Below are 17,827 nucleotides of genomic sequence, written 5' to 3' on the forward strand. Positions count from 1 at the left end.
TTGGATTGGTATCCTTCTCTTCGCCCTGTGATTGGTACAGCAAAACTCAAGCCACGTTTTGAACCAATCAGATGAAACACTTCATCCAATCGAGACTTGGTCACTCGCCATTTCCCGCAATTAACGCAATATTCATTTGAGTTCTAATCGGCGGTCGGTGTATTTTTGTCTTCATCGTGGCGTTTAGCCGTTAGTTTTTGGATATGGATTTTAAGACCTCCATCGAGACGCCTTTTCATTGTTGTTCAAATGCCATCACGTCATCAGCCTAGAAGCCGCAAGATCTCGCAGGTCAGCCTTTGCCTTAAAACCATCTCAGTGAACTCACGTTGCATGGTCAGGTAGAATTGCGGTTTGGTTCGTATTACTCACTGTAGGTAGGACTATCATTAGGGTTAGGTCCATAAAACGCGTAAACAAACCCTTCGTCATAAAGGTCGCGCGCTATGCAGTCCATACAGTTCAGGTATCAGTTGTGGATTGTGATGAGCGCCATATGCTCCATAGCCATTATCACACATGATGCGAAAGCTAAGTTTATGGGACACAGAAAAACCGTCTGTTCCTTCCAGTTGAGTCAAAAGAATTAGAATTTGCCTGCAAAATAAAAAGGAGACCCATTTCGATTTTGCTTCTGACGACAAAATATAACGTATGTGGTTATAACGTCTCACAAGTCCAATGGCCAATAACGAGCATAGCTGCTACTACTGGACAGGATGCTATTCCATCTCACATACCAACTGTTAAGTTTCCCTGATATTTCGCTGGTACCCTTTAACACCAGTAAGCGTAGAGGGGCACTGTATAAGAAAAGTGACTCTCCCGAGAACGAAACGCAGAGACTACAGACAGAACTCAAAACCAGGCCTCTCGATTCAGAGTCTTGGCTCCGGTTGTGCGAAGGTCGTTTAATACTATCCACTGAATAAATCTCTATCCGATGGGTAACGCTATACGTTTTGCTATCACTTACCAACTGGTTAGCGATTTATCCGTTGGATAGTGTTATTTGCTCTTTATACAACTAAGCCCTACACATTAATCTTCTACCCCATCTCCTTCATTAGAGATAAGGCAAGGGAACAATTTCTAACTTACTTGTGGAGGGGCGGGACACAGTCGGTAGTCATTAGCACTCCTCTAGATGACACCACATTAAAGCTCTCTGAGCAGTTACAGTCTACTAATAAGTGGTGATCTGGTCGGCGGTTTTCTGCTACAACAATCAATCCCGCAATCCCTTGCGCCATGTAGTAACATGTGACTCCTGGAATTCCCTACAAGAGAAATAGAGATTATTCCATGGAAAGGGCGCACGAACGATGTTTATTCAAGAGTTGCAATGCATAAAAAAAAAAAAAACGGACAAGTGGGTTTTTTGATGCATGGCAACGAGTGAATAAAAATCGTGCGCAGTACCCATGGTATGATGTTTTTATTCAATACATACTATGATTTTCTCTTACTGACCGACACATTTCAAAGATTGGAAACGAACAACTGTAAACATGTATCGTTCGTTCAATCCGAGACACGAATGATAGAACACCACAGTGTATGTATGAAATAATTTCATTTTTTAGTTAAAAAATTATGTAACTGTACCCAAGAATATCACTCATTCCTCACTGTTATTAAAGTTTATGGAAGTTGCATCCTTCGTCCTCAGTTTGGTCACTTTCCACACTTAACGAAAGTTCAGTCCACCGGAGAAAGAATTTTTCGGGAAAACGATCTTCAGCGTGATAAAATCGAAAACACCGGTTCTGTGGGGGTTTACTGAGAGGTCGAAAACATTGCAACCATGAATTACTCATAACCTGACGTACATCTTGTGTCGAGGCACAGTTTCGCTTTCAAATTTAAATGGTTCAGTTGTTAAGGTGAATTGATTGAAAACGATAACGTGACGCCGTTCTATGCATTTTCCCTCGTAATAAATTCAAACATATTTCATCAGATTTGAATTGGGAATAAAAAGTGACAAAGTTATCCTCTCAGGTAATAAGGGCACTCAATTAATAAGATACATTCTGTTAAAGAATTAAGAACGGTCGACAGAGGTTTAGTCTACCAGATACCGATTGAGTACGGCGGCTAATATCGGCTGATCTATGAGCCTCATGTTAGGAGCGAGGATTAATTACGTGGCATGAGTCCGTGATCCCCTGAACATGAAGACAAATCACACTCAATCCTATGTTGCGGTATTCCTTTTTTGATTATATTTTACCTATAAGATCAATTCCTCTACAGAACTTTCCCCCAGCAGCTTCTAGAGGTTTAAGAAATCCCGTTGACAGGCATTTATCCCTTAAAGTTAGAAAAGAATCTACTTTGAATGGGTTTTTTTAATGCGTGCTATGAAACCACCCCCTACCTCGTGCCTTTTGCCTTTTGTCGTAGCCAATAGCAACAGCGAATCAGCCAAACAGTAGTCTGTCATTGGAATCTGGTCCACCATGACAGCGCGGGAACTGTGAACAGTGAGAACATAACTTGGATAAAGCTCTTCACCCACTAGTCCTTTGACGAATGATGCTCCCATTGCTTCATCACTTTTTGCTTCTAATGACTGCCAATGGTTAAAAGCTGAACAAACTAAAAGAGAAAATTTACAAAGTAAATTAGTTACAAATCAATCCCCGTCGTTGTGTCTGAGACTCTTTTCTGCTACGACAAATATTGCATTTAAATTTTGAGCATCAGTTCGTCACCTTTTTATTTGTTATATAAATCGTTTCTATTTTACGTTATAAACAAGCCAATCGCGTGGAGCAAATACTCGAAGCAAGCAAGCAAGCAAAAAAAAAATATACCGGTACTCAATGTTACTTTCTTTCAAAAGTAACCACAAAACACCTGAAGAATAAAAAAGACGATACCATGGCAGACAAAAATATAATTGAAGACCGCTATTTGATGAAGCAGTTATTGGCACTATTCGTTTTTTCACATATGTTATGCTCATATACACATACTTATCATATAGGTTCCTTCTTCCAGAATACCGCTGCACGATACATTGGACTTCACTTGCCTCTTACTGTGGCAGACAAGTGAAAGGGGCCTGGGATTTGCCGTACCGGAGGATGTGCGACACACGATGATTGACAGATCAAGGAGTGCTTTAACACCCTCCGCTTTCCCCCTGAAAGTGATCCAACAGGACAAGGGTTTAATTTGGAATATAGAACAAACTTAGCAGCGAGAGCAAAAGATCGAAAAAATGGTTCGCACCTCTGGTCGTTTAATCGTCGACTTAGGATCCAAATCTTGTGCGCGCCCCCTTTTTTACGCCAATTACCCTACACGGGAGCTCGATCTCAGACTTAATGTAGCTAATGACTAGAACAGTGGCTATCTATTCTTCTCAGTCCCATTCATTAATGCACCGCTAAAGCACAATTTCCACACCTATGTACCCAAGAGATTAAATAAAGTCGAGCCCAGTGATCATTTGTCTCCAGCAGAGAGCAAAACTTTGAATAAGAAATTAGTGTATGCCTTGAGGGGAGCATAAAATTTTAATATACAAAAACACACACGCATATTATTAGGATCCAACTTGAAGCTATTTTGGGACGTTTTCTGTGACTTACACATTGTTTTTCAACTTGAACAAAACTTCTGAATTTTAGTATCGCAAGATAAACGAAAATAAAAAGGGACTGTGAACCATGAAGAAAAAGACGAAAAGAGAAAAAATTGGGAAAGAAAGAAAATTAAGAAAAAAAAAAAAAGACGAAATATCTTGAAAAATTCTAGCTAAGTTTTTCAAGACGCGTAGAACGTTACTTGATTTGTATGTGTAAAGTATAAAGAAATATCGAAACATTGGAAATGCACCTGACTCCTTCTTGGAACAAGCAAAACTCGACTTCTGTTGTGTTAAACACATTCACCAAGGCAACCTTGGCAGGGGGACCAGCAAATTGCGGGAAGCATCCATTGACATGAGCCTCTGCCCAGCCCTCTCTGATCTTACACACGTCTACACTATCAAAGTACCTGGATATAAACCAAAAAAAGCATTTAGTTTGGAAATGATAACAGAACTGTTTCAACTACTCATTATTCTTGTCGGCAATTAAACATTCCTGGTTTTCAAGTGATGTCAAAGCTTGTATATGCGTATAACCCGTAACTCTATCTCAGATAGCGTTACGCATTATACCCATATGTAGTCTTAACACTGAAAGCCAGTCCTAGCAGTATGCTTTACAATCTGCCTTCTGGTTAATCATAATCCAGTGGATGTTTTGCAAAGTAACAAAAAAACTGCCACAGTTTACTCCCGATTTCTGTGACACGAGGAGACTAGGAGTATACCGTCTTCTTTATGTGAATATGGGACGTTAGTCAGGTAACCCTCTGCAATTCGTCCCACATCTTAATTCGTCAATTTTCTTAGAAAATTTCCAGGTATCTATTCAAATTCTTCATGGAAACTTCAATGAAAACTAATGTTATATGTATCTTCTTATCTAGCGTAGAGGAGCGTTCCATGTCCAAAAGATTGAAAAAAGTCACTTACTTCATGAAGTCTTCGAGGGACATCCAAAAGACTCCTTCCTCAGATCCAAGGGCCATCAGTTCATATCTTAATTCAGGGTTCCACAGTGGGGACCCATCAGACCAGTCACCAGTCCACGAGAAGCGACCCCACGGGTTTCGAAGACGAACGAGTCTGCAATTACACCGTTAGTCACAGTTTCAACCTTACGTACCAGTTAATGTAAAGAGTACAATGTAACCGAGATTTGTTTTGCACTGGGGAGAAGACTTGATTGGCAAGAGATAAAAAGGTGACGCGAGGAAATTTTGGCGCAATAGAATGTTCTTATCTAATTTAATTTTATCTTTTTACTTAATTGTATTGTTTCAATTGTTCCTGAAGAGCCCAATTGGAAAGGTTACAATGAAGTATGTACGCCTGTGAGGAGTACAGTTTGTTTTTTCACCTCTCCTTCACACCCCTTTTCGATGATAAAATTACTTCTAGTCTTCCCTGTAATAGCACGCTTGGTGCCTGGCGAGCGTAAAAAAAAACAAAACAAAACAAAACAAACAAACAAACAAAAAGAAAAATACAAAACGAAGATTCGAACCTCAGACATTCCTATTTAACGAAATACTTGCGATCTCCCATATTTATCGACACACACGGAACTTTGCAGATCCTGGTACTGTAGAATGCAGGACACATGTCACAGATGAACAAGGTTTGTGGCTAAGCTGTACCTCACGAACAAACGAATTGCCTGTAACTGAGTGTTAAAGCTCCTGACCGATAAATGCCGAGGTTTGGATCCTTGTAATTGACTCACACTTTCTTTGTCTAACACTGGTGACTCGTTAAAAAAAACATCATCTTTTCTTTTAACAATTAAGCTCGTTGCACGGCGTGAATAACTAGAGTAATGAGCTTGAAAAATCAGTCATTGTTCAAAGCTTTTAATAAATTTGTTCTCCACATTTTACGCCAAGTACTCTGCCGCTAAGAAAGGTTAACTATCACATGCATCCGAAAAAAAAAAAAAAATAGCACATCAACTACGCTATTTCGATCCAAAGCTGGTTACCTTATGCCATGGACATCCTTAACATCAAGCACTGAGTACGCATGGTGAGTCTGCAAACCAACCGCTGCAAAAAGATCTTCTTCCTCTGGCTTCGTGTCTCCACCACAGGAAGCACCCATTAAAAACCTTTAAATTCAAAAGTGTAATGATGAGGGAACATTTTGGCTGTTCTTACTATATTGGTCATTCGACAAAAGGTACATAAATTTGAAAATGAACGAAGATGTATGGGTGAATAATTGTCATAGAGGTAGCTGTGTCCAGACAAAGCACAAAACCTTCACACACATACATACCCTGCAGTCCTGCAGCTCAGAAGCTGTGCCCAAATCATGTCTTTATCGATAACTTCTATATCACTTGTAGGGTGTGGAGGCTCTGTATTAAAAGACAGCAATGCCCAGTAATATATTATTAAGCCCTTTTCGCTCAATTGGTTAGAGCGCCGGATTGAGTTGTTCGGGAGGTCGAGGGTTCAAGCCCTCTATAATATCAAGAAATGGATAGAGATTCTAGTCTTCTGGGATAAGAACAAATAAACCGTAGGCCCCGTCTCCTGCAGGGTTAGGGGTAGGAGACGTTAATTTCCCACGCACGAGATTACTGTGTGGTGGATGTCCTCCCCTGGGGTGGGATGGGTGGGAAATTAAACTGCCATAAACTCAACCTGCTCAAACAAATAAAAGACGACGATGACGACGACGACGATGATGTACACCAAAACTGAAAAAAAATTCACAATGGCTAATCAAGCCCCAGTTGTTCGAGGGTCGGACAACGCTATCCACTGGTTAAATCTCTGTCCGGTGGAACGCTATACGTTTTGCTATCATTTATTCGCGATAGCGTTTTATCTGTTGGATAGCGCTATTCGCCCTTATACAACTGGGCCTAGAGTAAAGGAAAATACTTTTACGAGCCGGTCGAAACTCAAAGTAAAAACAAGCAAACTGCCCAAAGCGCGGGAAAACGCGCGCGATTGAGTCGTGATTGGTTTTGGCTTTGCATCTTAATTATTGGTTGAGAGGGTGGCGTGAATTTTCTGGACTAATCACAGAGCGAAATAAAACTAAACCAATAAAAACCAGGATCACTTTTGACACTAAATTCAAAATTGCTCCAACAAACCTGAAATTCACCACACCTAGTTACCGTAATAATACTACATTCTGTCATATGAGCAAACATTGAAACGCCTACAAAACTTCTATTGTCACGTATTTGCAGACGTCCTAATAAAAATGCAAGTTTCAGTGTACAGTCGATTGTCACAAAAGCTTAAACTCAGTGGAGGCAATTATTTGCAGGTTATGTGGTGAGCTGATGGCCAAACAAAAAGGAGAGAATTAGAACTGTAACTGTTAATTTTCTTTACGCCCATTGCCTGCCCCATTGAAAATGCAATGATAGTGCAAGGAAGGTTAATCTTACTAGTCACAACTGAATGAGTCTTACCATGCAGCATAAAACTCTCACAAGGTGCTCCTGTCAAAGTTTGTAGGCCTTCAATACAGCGTCCAGCAGTAAGAGCCTGATAACAACCATGCAGTTTGGCCATGGCCTTCTCAATCAAAGGTACCCATAATTGCTGTCGTCGGGCCTACAAAATGGGAAAATAGTCTCTTTGATACTGAATTTTATGTTACCTATCACTGAAATTCCCACATGAACAACAAGCTAGAAGCTTTTAGTTAATATCTACAATGACTCCTAACTGAGACAGGTTTGTAACTCTGCTAATGACACTGAAATATCTTCATCAGCCATAATTTTATATGTAGCTTATTCCTGGTTCAATTATCCATCACAGGTTACCCTCATGCATTTCATATTCAGTCCCTATGCAGGTCACTGGTGCCCATGGAGGTACTGCAATGGTGAAGTACCTTGCCTTAACATTATAACACAACCCTGAATAGGGCTATAACCCAGACTTCTTGAGTTTAAGTTCACAAATGCAAACCATAAAAGTAACTCTGCATGCCTTGCTTTGGATTTTACCTGTGAATAAACTGGTTGTCCATAGCGATTGCAAGGTAGTAAGTCATCAACCAAGATTATCGTCCATTTTCCATCTTTGCAAAGGCGAACTTGGTAAGCTCCTTCATTATTGATCTAGACAAAATGAGATGACACAAGAACACAGTTGTGCTTTACAAGGGGAAGTGAGTCACTCAAATGTACAATCTGGCTGGGATTTTTTTTTAAGTTTGGGCGGATCTAAAAGTTTACCCTGTGAGATTATTGCTTTCATTCTTTACAGGCTACTTGTAAAACTGGTCCCTAAGTGTTGCCTCTTGCCAGTGATGGAAAATTGTAAATCAGCAACAAGGACTTAATAAAGAATTTTCTTGTACCATGTTCCATGGCATGCTTGAAATGTGAGCAAAATTCTTCATGTACATTGTATGGTGTGAATCAGTAATACAAAAAGACTGTTTACTGTGTACCTCTCTTGTTATCACAATCTTTTCCAAAAGTTCTGGTCTTTCACCTAAGACAGCCATCGCACTTAAAAACCTGCAAAATTGGCAATGGCACAAATAATAAAACTGTCATCAATGATAAATAATAATAATAATAATATAATAATAAATAATACATTTAATAATAAGATGTCTCTATGGAAAACTGTTCAAATAAAATTGTTATAAACAATGTACACATGTTTTTGACCATGCACTACACTGTAGGTCAAAATGGCTGGATGGCTCAGGTCTTTTTTCTTGCATTTTCATGGACCAAGATGAACTCAAAGTCTAGAAAAAAAACCCTAAAAAGAACAAGGCTTATATCCAACTATCTTGACTGAACAAGCTTAGTCAAAAAATGATTTAATATATAACAAAAAGATTTTGCTTGAATAAGAAGCAAGATTGACTTAATGTTAATTTTCAAGTTCTGGGAAAGAAAGGTAACTGTGATGGTGCATGCTTGTTTATACTTTCTTTGTTTTGGTTGTCTTAAATTCCTGCCCTTTGCCACTCTATTGCAGACATTAACATGGTCTGTCATGCTCCCACATAATGAACCACAAAGATAATCCTCACACCAACTCCAAGCTTCCTACAGTTGCAAAAAGCTTCCTCTCTTTCCCTAACTTCTCTGCAATTAATTCTCATTGAAACAAGTATTTAAACTGGACTAAATCCTAGAGTTTAGGGTAGATTTTGATCAGTTTTGCTATTCAATTGAAACCAGATCTGTGGACCACTACTCTAAGATTTTCAACATAAGGTAACATGCATACAGTAGTTGATCAATCTTTATCACCATTTTTAAAGTGAATATCATTTTTTTATTCTTGTTAGTATTTCATTTCCCTTTAATTCCACCTAATAAAGCCAGTAAGCTTCTATGTATTTGTAATCAATTGGAAAAAGGACTTCCCCACCACAATGAAAATAAATTATCAAATTGATTGTATATAAGGAAGTCTATAAATGAAGTTTGGTCAGCCAAAATATAGTACAAAAATCAGAAAAAATAACCTAATAATGTTGTACATATCAGTGTTTTTTTATAATTCTTTATTTTTGTATAGATAAAGAAATTATTACAGGGATAACTCACAAAATTATCTCCTACTGGATTCGAAGGGTTGCATGTAAATAATAAACTTACCAGCAGTCACCCAGAACTCCTTGCATGATGTCATCAGGCCTAGGATTACGGAATACGGCCAAAGGAATTGATGTAGTGCCATGCTCCCCTCTAAATGCCTTGATTTTTACAGGACGTCGCCAATCTGTCACACGAGGGTGATCAGAATGGCGTGGTTCAAAGTACAGAGACTTGTCAGTGGGTGGGAAGGAGTCATCAACAAATTCAATTTTGGCCTGAAAAGTAAATATAAAAGAATGACAATTAAATAAAATTTTGGACACACAGTTAGTTCTTAGTTTATAAACAAGGAAAAAAAGAGAATAACTGCTTCTATTGGAATGTGCAGAATCCTATTGATATTGAATGATAATGTATAATTATCTGTTAGATTTTGATAAAGAGGGGTTTCAAATGTGCTGTTTAGGACCTCCTCCTACTTAGACACCCCTACAGTCAGTTAGTCAGTCACACATACACTTTTACAATATTGTACAACATTGATCCATTGTTCTTTAGCTTGTTTCTCATCTCGAATTCTCCTGGACTCAGAATTGATACTCTGTTGGCGTTGCATTGCTCTCCTTGGACTTGCTGAGGGTGATGTCTGAAACCCTTGATCATCAAGATCTTTCTTGGCACCACAAGCACTGCACACAGCAGTGCTAATTGGGTTATATAGAGTGCAAGCTGTGCAGGACCAACCAGAATCCACCTCACCAGGACCTTCAAAAAGAATTTCTGCATATAAGTTTACCATTTGCATCGCTTACAACAAAGTTAAAATGGAAAAAAAGATAAAGAAATAAAATGAACTGAAGACAATGTCATTTGAACCACACAATTACCGATCAAGAGTTGTTGTGATAACAACAACCACCCAAAAATCACTTAGTTGATTACATCAAACAGGGAAAAGTTACACATAAACTGCAATGATAGTTTAAGGGTTAAATCTGATTCCTTTGAGCCTCTGATGCCAGTTACTTCTGAAGCTCATCCCAACAGGGACACCATGCATGGCTTTACATTTGTTTTTTAGAACACTAGCAATGTTTGAGAAATGAAATTTTTTTTTCTACAAGCAAAACTGGTAAGACCACTGGAATACTCTTGGTTGGTGGGTTCTCCCTTGCCAATTCCACTTAACTTTTTTTTGACATGTTTTACACCTTATTCTTTCTGTAGATTTAGGGCGTCCTGGAACTAGATCAATATTGATGGTCAATGTTTGTTATAAGATAACATGTGGTCTTTGTCTGAAATCCATTTACTGAAATTTATTTTAATTTTAGATCCTATCCTGTTTGACATTGAAACAGTTTTCTTGAAATATTTCAAAACTGAAATGTAAGATTCTAAATTGAAAACTTTTAGCCACGGTGGCCCTGAATTTTTCAATTCAGAGATGATCATTCTAAGCACTAAGTGGGCATTAATTGATCGATTGATTGATTGGCTGGCATTATTTCGTCCTTTTGAGACAAGTGTTTCAGGACATTTATCGAATGGCATTAGATCTTCTTACTAAGAAGCAACGGGAACAGAACAGTTGTTTCGCCAATAGTACCTGTTGAGCCAGTATCTTTATCCGAAGTGCTCGGTTTAGCTTCAACTCCACGGTCACTTCCACAAAGTTCACAAAATGAATTCGTACCTTTGTTGTCAAATGTACATTGAGAACAACTCCAACGGTCTCCAAGAGGGCTTTTAGATACAGAAGGAATGGAAGATTTCGGAAATGGTCGAGGTTTAAAACCTTCTTCCGGGCAAGGTGAATGGCAAACTGTACAGTGAACTCCGACATTGTCATATAACAAACTTTGGCATTTAGGACATTTCAGACCCTCTGAACTTTGCTGAGCAATATTTGGATGTAGTTCAAGCGACAGATCGGGATAAATTTTTGGGCGGGAAAAAGTTCTTTCACTTACGGAAGCTTTCACAGAATTGGCGACTGCGATAGGAGGTTCCAACCGACAAGCAGAACAGATAGATCTATTCCACGGATTAGTTAAAGTACATCGAGGGCACGTCCATTGTTTACCACTGCTATCAGCATTTCGAGCAACCTCCCGATCCGATCCACAGCTGTTACAAAGAACTACAGTGTGTGGATTACGAGAGCCACAAAATTGACAAATCCATGTCGCAGTGGATTGTTTACGATGGTCACAAGCTAAGCAGGTGGAATTTCTACCTCGGTTTATCAAGGTGCACTTATTGCATGTCCACTGTTGTTCCAAAGAAAAATTAGCACCCATCTCGTCCATTTGTGGATTTAAAGCATACTAAACTACACGATCGATCACAGATATGGACTATAAATCATCAGGAAGAATTGTAATTGACATCACAAACTACATATATACCAGGTAAATCTACCTAAAATTTTCATGTGTTTTGCTATAAATAGAACTGTTGGATCTTGGTCAGCAGTGATTGGGTCAGTGGCGAAGGTTTTTCCTGAGGGGTACTGTCGGGTATTTGTCTTGGTCGGTCTATTAAGCTGCTGGAAGCAACCTAAATTAATTTGATGCGTGTCATCCTTTTTTCCCTTGTTCTAGACGGAGTAGTTAGTTTCCAATTTTTAGATTGGTTTCCCAAAACAAATCAAGAGGCAAAAAACAATCAAGAGGCAAAAAACAATCAAGAGGCAAAAAAACAATCAAGAGACAAAAAACAATCTCCTCACCCCATGCAGTATTTTTGTAACAACTGAAGCGAGGCTTAGCTTGACCGGAAGTCGGATTATGGCAGGTAATAATTTCCCCTCACTCTTGTTCTGCTCTCTCAATCTCCTATTAGCGGGGATTCCTCGTTGCAGTTCTGAGCCTTCAATTGACTTTCAAATGACTCTGTGGATGCAAGGTAAAAACTTGATTTGATACAACTTTGCTCGGACAACCCTGACTGTACTTTGTAACCCTCGTGACAGGTCGTCCGTCTTGAAACAAATATTTCCATTTCAATTTCGAAGTTTTTTAAGCTTTAACCCTGCTAACCCAAACAAACCCATTTCTCTCATTCTAATCTTTCTTTTCCATATTTTTCAATGTGTTTTTCTCGAAAAAAAAGGTTTATGATCTCTCAGTTGGACTCACAAGGAGTCAATGTCCCACAATTCTGGTTCGTAAAAGCAAATTTTGCTCGGTATTTTGATTCGATCTCATTTACATCTCTATATACCACTTGGTGGAGTCTCTTACAGGTAAATTACCTTAAGACCACAAAAATGTTGCGTGATACGATGAGACTCATTAGGGTTAGTACTGAGTCATGACAGTCATGCGATCACGCCCACCTATCTTTTGGGTCACAGCATAGCAGGCGGTGCGAGAGATCTGCGAGGGCCTGGTTCGCGATCTAGTCGCTATCCGGCGGATGTATGTTAAAAAGAAAAGTACTGCGTTATTCACGGATAGAGGTTTAGAGGTTTGTCAGGGCACGAAATTAACTTTTTTGGCAAGGAGCCATCTGGCTCCTAAATTTTCCAAAGTGGTCGCCAAGGCCAGAAAGTTAGGAATCATTGAAAAAAAAAGATAGTTGAAAAAAATGCATTATACAATAATGTCAAATGGAAGGGTTTTCCTAGTACGGAATGTTGTGAGCCCGCAAAATACATCAAGGTAAGGTATACAAAACCCAAAGAGTTCTAGTCGCCAGCTTGGCGAATAACTTTTGAATCTTGGTCGCCAGCACGATAATTTTAGTCGCATTAATTGGCGACTGTATTAGGCGCAATTTCGTGCCCTGTTTGTGTAGAGCGAGCGTTATCCACACTTCGAACAAGCATAGGATGGAATTTTTCTTTGCGCAACTCCTCAATCGCGTACGTCGTCTCATATCGCAATGACGCTTGCTCCCAAGCGCATGCTGGGCACGTTCAGAGGTCATTTTCATAGTTCGTTGGGAATGCCGTTTTTAAAGGCGTATATTTTGTAATAGTTATGTATAAACGGATTATTCATATCTATCATTTTAGCGTTAAGGTAGCTCAGATAAACCTCGGTGACTTTTGTTGTGGATTTTATTCTCTCTTTTCCAATAGCAAATCTTACATTTATGGTTATTTTCTACAGATGCCATGGACTTTTCCGTGCTTGCATGATCCCCTTTTCTTTTTCATTTTAGGTGATCTTGGGGTGAACACGTATCGCATCCCCATTATAAAATCTCTGCCCGATGGATCCCTCATCGCGTTATCTGAGGGAAGGAAGCACAACTCTGCAGACGTGGGACCAAAATTCCTGGCAATGCGCCGTTCAACTGATCAAGGTTCGACATGGAGTAACACAACCTTCATTGAGAATGATGGTGAAGACCCTGATGGCCTCAATCTTGGCACCGTATTTGTAGACGAAGAGAAAAATATAATTTTTGTTGTATACTCCCATTGTGCGCACAAATGTGTCTTTCACACTACGTTTCTGATAAGCAGTGACAATTTTGGACTGACTTGGACAAAGCCATTTAACCTGTCAGGCCAGATTGGACCATCCATCTTTCTACCAGGACCGGGTTTTGGTATTCAGGTATAAACCTGCTTCTCTGCAATTTTGGCTGGCCGAGTCAAATCCAAATTCGAGTCACGTGACCTGCATTCATCTCCAAAGTAGTGAACCTGTCGGGGGGATGGGTGTGGCTTAAAGAATGCATAATGCTGCGTAACGAATCGTGTTTGACTTAGACTCAAATTAAATTCCGACATAGATTTGACATGTACCCGGATTTGACTTGCAGTCGGATTTGATTCGGAAATAGATTTGACGCGGACTTGGTTTTGACTTGGCCTCGTATTCTACTCGGATGGGTAGACATGGATTGGATCATGATTTAGGTTTACGTGGACCCGGATCTAACTCAGAGTAGACTCGGAATCGGAGTACATTTAGCAGAGTTTGAATATGACTAAACGTGGTTTGAATGTTGATTTAGCGATGGGTTTTCCCGCTTTCTTAGCACCTGCACCTGCTTTTCAAATTTCGGTAAAATTCAAACGACCAGGGATTTAACTTGGGTCAAAAACTAAATTTTATGGACATTGTAAAACATTTCCGTATATTTTTTTAATGATCGCCTTTCATCCTTGAAGCATCCACAATTTCACGCACCGCGGGCTGACATTAGTTGGTATGCGCGGCACCCCTCTTTGATACCTTCTCAGAATTGATCGCAACCAGTGTTGAACGATGCAAACCATTAACGCAGGTTGTGTTCCTGGACTCATAAGATACCGTTTTTTTACAATAACTTTATGCTTTGAATTCTGCGCAGTTACAACCGTATCACGTGTGACTCTCAACTCAGTAATGAGCTCGTCACATCATTGTTTAACACTTCAGTTCTCATTTAGAAAAAGAAAGATCCTCACAAGGGAAGGCTCATCACGTGTGGTCATTCTCACCCCGGTCGTGATGGTGTCTTCTGTATTGTTAGTGACGGTAAGCACGAAGATTTTAATTTTAAGGGTCGAAAATAATCCCGATTGCAGAGGTTTTACTGAACTACCATGTATGTACTGTGGTTGTTGAAGAAAACTCAGGTCACTCTCTCATCCAATCAGATGCAACACCAAAACCATTCCCGACTTGGAAATATCTTTCTAACATTTTCCTTTTTTCCAATTGGCTGCCAGTGCCGTTAGGTAATTTGTACGACGCTAAATCGAAAAGTGCATGGTGCATGGTTAGTTTGTTAAAAAAGCTCGTTTAACTAACCACACTGAATTAAACTAATATATTTTTGAAATGGAGGAATCACTAAATCAAAGACAGAGATAATTGAGATAAGAGCTATAGTGGATTGACATAATAACTGACAAACTGGTTGAATCATCTAAGTTTCAAACCAGAACGTCAATTTAGTTGCTTTCTCCTCCATTCTTCAAGTACTAATTGCATCCGGCGAGATAAACAATCCGGCGATGTTCTTATTATTCATCCCTATCTCAGATCATGGAGCAAGCTGGAGGGTTGCCGGGTATATTCCCCAACAAAGATCATTTGAGCCGGATGAATCTCAGGTATGACAGCAATCTTCACGCACCTTTTGGCCTTTCGGGCTCCTAGGCGAGTTTTTGAGGTGATTGACAATGATTATGCTTTCTCCCTTCTCGATAGCTAATCGAGCTTTACGACGGCAGCTTGCTGATGACTTCGCGAAACCAAGATAATTTCCACTGCCATTGTCGCATCATGTCCAAGAGTTACGATGGTGGGGAATCATTTGCTCATTCCGACATCTACTTTGACGAAACGTTGGTAGACCCGGTGGTTGCTGCCAGCTTACTTCGTTACAGGAACACGGTTTACTTCTCGAATCCGGCCAGTAAGTTTTTCCGAATTAACATGACCGTCCGCTGGAGTGAAGACAATGGTGAATCATGGGTGGGGTCCCTCGGAGTGTGGAAGGGTCCAAGTGGGTACTCATGCCTTACTACTATCCCTGGAACGCAGGCAAACAATACCTTCATTGGCATGGTGTTTGAAAAAGGAGTTACTCGTTACTATGAAAGCATAGTCTTTGTTAGATTACGATTGTGAAACACTGATCGAATGATTGCATTAGCCCCTTGACATTTATTGATTTATTTTTTATCTCATTCTGCATTTATCGGGGTCGTTCTCCTTGTAATAAGTTATAAAATTTCATGACGACAAAATCTCTCTGATGTTTTTTACCTATGATTAAAAGATTGGTTTCAAAATTAATTAGTATAATTCTGTCATCAGGAACATTTTAAAACCTTATCGCGTAACTCGCAGGAATTATGGTCTTTTCGTCTAAAAGTATTTTCACCTAAGTCTGTTCGTTTACTTGTTAAGTCTTTTCTGGAAGCAAGTAAATAACTTTTAGAAGGCTAGATAAGGCTATAGAAAGAACTTGTTGCGAGCCGCCGCCATTTTGGTTCCGATAGCTTTAGTCACCAATTTACTTCTCGAATCCGGCCAGTAAGTTTTTCCAAATTAACATGACCGTCCACACGAGTACGATAAATACACAGAGATGCTCATTTGGGTTTATTTTTGGTTTCGTCAGTTTTATTTCTTTATCCAGTTGGACCACAGGCTTACCATCTTAAATACCCTCATTCGCTCTAACGAAGGGTTAACGCTCGAAATAAACATGGCCGCCACGACCTCTACTGTTTCTCGTGGAAGTGGTGGAAAACCTAAGCACCACAAACCAGCACCACAGTTTCTTTAGTAATCTACGCCCTCCCTCAGAATGGCCTAGTAAACGGAAAGAAAGACACACGAGTACGATAAATACACAGAGAAGATGCTCATTTGGGTTTATTTTTGGATTCGTCAGTTTTATTTCTTTATCCAGTTGGACCACAGGCTTACCATCTTAAATATCCGTGGTTTCGGGTTTCTATGTAATGGGTCCTATGGCATTTACATGGTCGTTATAAATGTAGTTCAAATATATTGCCTCTAGAATCTTTCGCTCGTAGTCAGTCTTCAAAAAACATCAGCTCCGAATAAAGCATATTATTAAAAACTAGATCATTGGATAATGCAATTCAAGACTTTCTATTGGCTTAGCCATTATGGTATATCAGCCAATATACCATAATCTACAAATATGGTAAGCGTACGTGTCAGCTTAAAATTAAAAGGGAGCTACAAATTTAATAATTTAATTCAACGTTTTTAATAAAACAATTATTCCAATCGCGCTTGTTGGATATGAGATGATTATAGCCAACTCGGCGCTACGCACCTCGTTGGCTATCTATCATCTCATATCCAACGCGCGCTGGTGGAATAATTGTTAATAGTTCATTACTCGTTTGGAAGTGATTTTTTCTGCCAGAAAGCCTCAAAATCGCTCGCTTGGGAGTTTCAAAGTTCGGCGGTTAATTCGGCTCGCCAAACGAGCGATTCTGAGGCTTTCTGGCAGAAAAAAAAACACTTCCAAACAAGTAATGAACTATTAAGCTCTGGTTGTTGGGTATGTCGGACACGTAGTGATTTTACACTTCGTTGCCTTTTACGCTCAGTAGACGCTTAACAACAAGCCTAATATTCCCATTTCTTTCGCGTGAAATAATTAAACGGCAAGCAAGTCTTTAGTTTTGCCACAATTAATTTTAATAAAATACACTGCGTTACAACTGTTTCGTTGAGAAAAGTATCTAATTAGATATGAGTCATAATTGATTGACAATTAATTTCCCTTTTCTATTAAGTTCATGATACACTTGGGATTAGTAACTTCGTAAGATCGCGCAACGTGTTCAAAGTTCATTTAGAAGGAATAGTTCCGTGCTAAATTGTTCTCTCGCTGACCGGTGTTTCATATGATTTTGCCATCCGGATGCCCAATTGAACTGCCACCCCGTGTTTACGAGTGATTAGGAATAATCTGCTGGATATCGTCACAGAAGTAAGTGGTCGATGATATGCGATTAATGACTGTAGTTCGCTTATGTTGTAGTTTGCCCCATCTAATACTATACAGCGTTTTCCTTTATAAATCGAATAAAAACAGAAATCATTTATACGGTTTGCGTCATCCAGTGGATTAATAAGCCCCTTTTTCTCCCCGGATCAACAACTTCATTCATTCTCTGTGTCGGAATCAAAATGGCGGCGGCTCGCAACAAGTTCTTTCTACAGCCTTAT

At 39.5% G+C, this 17,827-nt stretch overlaps 2 protein-coding genes across 3 annotated transcripts in view; one reads left to right on the forward strand and one right to left on the reverse strand.

Moving 5' to 3' along the window:
* The window catches only part of LOC111322338 (calpain-15), a 12,138-nt gene extending 508 nt beyond the window's left edge, over window positions 1-11,630 (reverse strand). Inside the window, exons 1-14 of one of the 2 annotated variants that reach the window (XM_088734297.1) lie at window positions 10,762-11,630; window positions 9,670-9,917; window positions 9,213-9,427; window positions 8,039-8,108; window positions 7,590-7,703; window positions 7,044-7,188; window positions 5,885-5,966; window positions 5,589-5,714; window positions 4,541-4,693; window positions 3,853-4,014; window positions 2,985-3,154; window positions 2,384-2,604; window positions 1,102-1,280; window positions 1-597 (exon numbers count right to left, since the gene is read on the reverse strand). The exon at window positions 1-597 is cut by the window's left edge and continues 508 nt beyond it. In XM_088734297.1, the coding sequence (XP_088590423.1) occupies window positions 429-597; window positions 1,102-1,280; window positions 2,384-2,604; window positions 2,985-3,154; window positions 3,853-4,014; window positions 4,541-4,693; window positions 5,589-5,714; window positions 5,885-5,966; window positions 7,044-7,188; window positions 7,590-7,703; window positions 8,039-8,108; window positions 9,213-9,427; window positions 9,670-9,917; window positions 10,762-11,464 (2,757 nt within the window). In that variant the 5' untranslated portion in view covers window positions 11,465-11,630 and the 3' untranslated portion in view covers window positions 1-428. The remainder of the gene's footprint in view (window positions 598-1,101; window positions 1,281-2,383; window positions 2,605-2,984; window positions 3,155-3,852; window positions 4,015-4,540; window positions 4,694-5,588; window positions 5,715-5,884; window positions 5,967-7,043; window positions 7,189-7,589; window positions 7,704-8,038; window positions 8,109-9,212; window positions 9,428-9,669; window positions 9,918-10,761) is intronic. The other variant, XM_088734298.1, reaches the window with a different exon arrangement.
* Window positions 11,631-11,942: 312 nt separating this feature from the next.
* LOC111322339 (sialidase-1) lies at window positions 11,943-15,904 on the forward strand. The gene is made up of 5 exons (XM_022925421.2): window positions 11,943-12,062; window positions 13,326-13,726; window positions 14,548-14,635; window positions 15,146-15,216; window positions 15,314-15,904. Exons 1-5 carry the CDS (start codon window positions 11,945-11,947, stop codon window positions 15,734-15,736), a joined length of 1,101 nt encoding a protein of 366 aa, XP_022781156.1. The 5' UTR covers window positions 11,943-11,944; the 3' UTR covers window positions 15,737-15,904.
* The last annotated feature ends 1,923 nt before the right edge of the window (window positions 15,905-17,827 follow it).

This window comes from Stylophora pistillata, chromosome 9 (genome assembly GCF_964205215.1).
Source record: "Stylophora pistillata chromosome 9, jaStyPist1.2, whole genome shotgun sequence".
Classification (NCBI taxonomy): domain Eukaryota; kingdom Metazoa; phylum Cnidaria; class Anthozoa; order Scleractinia; family Pocilloporidae; genus Stylophora; species Stylophora pistillata.